This window comes from Pteropus vampyrus, unplaced genomic scaffold (assembly GCF_000151845.1).
Source record: "Pteropus vampyrus isolate Shadow unplaced genomic scaffold, Pvam_2.0 Scaffold126, whole genome shotgun sequence".
Classification (NCBI taxonomy): Eukaryota; Metazoa; Chordata; class Mammalia; order Chiroptera; family Pteropodidae; genus Pteropus; species Pteropus vampyrus.
Window position 1 is genome coordinate 5,005,520 of NW_011888907.1, and position 2,704 is coordinate 5,008,223.

Genomic DNA, 2,704 nt, shown 5'->3' on the forward strand with positions numbered 1-2,704 from the left:
TTCCTTCTAACCATGATGTGTTCTTCAGCTGCAGTGCAAGCATCACAAAGTCAGGGATTTTGTTTGTTCCCAGCCCTTAAGAGAGTGTCTAAAATATAATAGATGCTCAATAATTAGCTGTGGGAAGGATGAAGTAATAAGCAAATGAGCCAAGAGCAATATGAAGGAAATATCTAAGATTGGAACTTTGCAGAGAAATTCAGAACAGATGGGCACTCTGAGTGGACACTCAGACGTCCCCATGCTGTGGTCACCAAATAAAAACTGGTTTCCTGCTGACAAGGGCCCCTAAGGCGCCCTTCATGTCGCTGTTGCGTAAGCTGTAGATGAAGGGGTTCAGCATCGGAGTGACCACGGTGTACATCACTGCAGCAGCCGTGTCCTTCCGAGCCGTGCGGGAGGACATAGGGCTGAAATAAACCCCAATAAGTGTCCCATAGAACAGTGACACCACAGAGAGATGAGAGCCACAGGTGGAGAAAGCCTTCTGCTTGCCTCTCGTGGACGGGATCCTCAGCACAGCAGTGAAGATACGTGTGTAGGAGACCAAGATGCCCACGAAGGGGGTGATGATGTGCAGGGTGCCCACAGTGTACACCAGTGCATTGTTGAGAAACGTGTCAGAGCAGGCTAGCTTCAGCAGAGGGCTGAGGTCGCAGAAAAAGTGGGGGATCCGGTTGTGGGAGCAGAATGAGAGGCGGGTCAGTAATACCGTGTGGGCCAGGGTATTCCCAAAGGCTGCAGTCCAGGACGCTGTCACCAGGAGGCCACAGAACTGTGGCGTTACAGACCTGGCATAGTGCAGAGGGTGACAGATGGCTGCATAGCGATCGTAGGCCATGGCGGTCAGCAGAAAGCTATCAATGCCGGCAAACCAGATGAAGAAGAACATTTGGGTCAGGCAGCCAGAGTAAGGGATCCCTTTGTGTCCTGACACGTGGTTGGCCAGCATCTTGGGAATGGTGGTGGAGGTGAAGCAAATATCTACAAATGCCAGGTTGGCCAAGAAGAAGTACATAGGAGTGTGGAGCCGGACGTCAGTGGCGATGGCCAGGATGATGAGCAGATTCCCCATACCCGTGACCAGGTACATGCTCAGGAACAGTATGAACAGCAGCTGCTGTTCTTTGGGGTCTTCTGAGAGGCCCAGGAGAAGGAACTCAAAGACCCAGGTGAAGTTTGCCCCTTCCATAGTCATCCAGAATTAACCAGAGAGGCAATAGAGGAGCTGTCCGTGGTTCTGGCTAAGGCTAGCCCTTCCGTTGCACCTTGGATCTCATCCCCTCTCAATAGTTCAGACATTCATCAATTCTGCCCACTCTCTCCTGCAACAGGATTCTCCTACCCATGTTTTGCATCATTTCCACCAGTGAACACACCACTCATTGCTCACGGCCCACTTGCATGATGTCACCTGTGGCTTGGTGCACAGCTCCCAGGCGTACTGACCATTTCTCACCTTCACCACCTGTATCTCTATGCCTCTGGGCTTTACCTGGCCACAGGAGTAGGCTGAACCCGCACATGGGGTAACAAGGAAGTGCTGAGAGTTGACATCCCCGGGAGTGACCTTTGGATAGAAAGGAACAGGGCTGATTAAGTAAACCTCCTGGCTTCATCACTCTTGAGTGAGGCCGTTCTGGGGTGTGTCCTACAATCTGTCAGAGATCTCTAAAAGGATGACCCCTCAGTTGCCCAGAGCGGAAACCTGCTCATCCACATCTTTCTTCCCCAAACTTTCATTGGGTCTCCTGAGATTATCTCCTAAGTAAGCTTTTTGCATTCAAGTGCTTGACTCAGAACCTGCTTTGCTGAGAATACAAACTAAGTAAGACTCAAGAATTCCAAAATTTCTATCTGTGAAATAATCCCTTCTTCATCCCAAATACCCCTCCAGCTAGTGCCCCCTTGCTCTTCTCCATTGGACCCCAACACTCTTCAAAATATTGCTGTTTTTGCCTGTCAAGAGCAACTATGACCTCCTATTGCTAATCCAAGGCTAGTATACAGACAGTATGCACCAGTACAATGATCTCATTGCTAAAATCTGGCACAGGCTAGAAAATATTCTCATAGTCCTTCCAAAGAACAGAAAAATCAATGAACTATGAATTGTAATGTAAACTCAATATTTCAACTTAATTGTTGTTGAATGTTGCAATAAACATTGTTACACTGGCAACATCTGAGAAACATTTGTGAAACTTTTTTGTCAATTTGGCTATTGTCACTGTGAGCAGCATGGTTGTGTGTGTATGAAATGCTCTGGTCTATAGGAGAGGTACCCGTTTATCATTATCCTCAAATTTTAAGATTGGTTCTGGTTTTAAATAGTTAAGATTTACTCTGATTTTTATTGTTTATGCATTGTAATTTTTGCATAAATTGCAAGTGTCCAATGGTTTAATAATTATAAAATCAAAAGTTTATAACAAAACATTAGAAGAAAGCATTCAGAATGAAAAAAGCAACAAAATTTGGATAAGCTTTTTAATGTTCCTATTAAATATCATGAACAACATTCTGCCGAAGTTGCTGGAGCACAGAGAAGTAATATTTACAGTAATTTGCATCTCTAGAATATCCAATACTTGCAGAAATCAGAGCAACCTGGAACAGTTTTGCTACTGTGTAAGCCTCTCTGTTAAATATAACAATTAATTTATACTTTTGGTCTAAAAATTTTTTAAACAATAAAAATATG

General features: G+C 45.1%; 1 protein-coding gene across 1 annotated transcript; it reads right to left on the minus strand.

The window, feature by feature from the left end:
* Window positions 1-250: 250 nt before the first annotated feature.
* Window positions 251-1,192, minus strand: LOC105296684 (olfactory receptor 1361-like). Its single transcript, XM_011366927.1, has one exon. It carries the CDS (start codon window positions 1,190-1,192, stop codon window positions 251-253), a length of 942 nt encoding a protein of 313 aa, XP_011365229.1.
* Window positions 1,193-2,704: the final 1,512 nt, after the last annotated feature.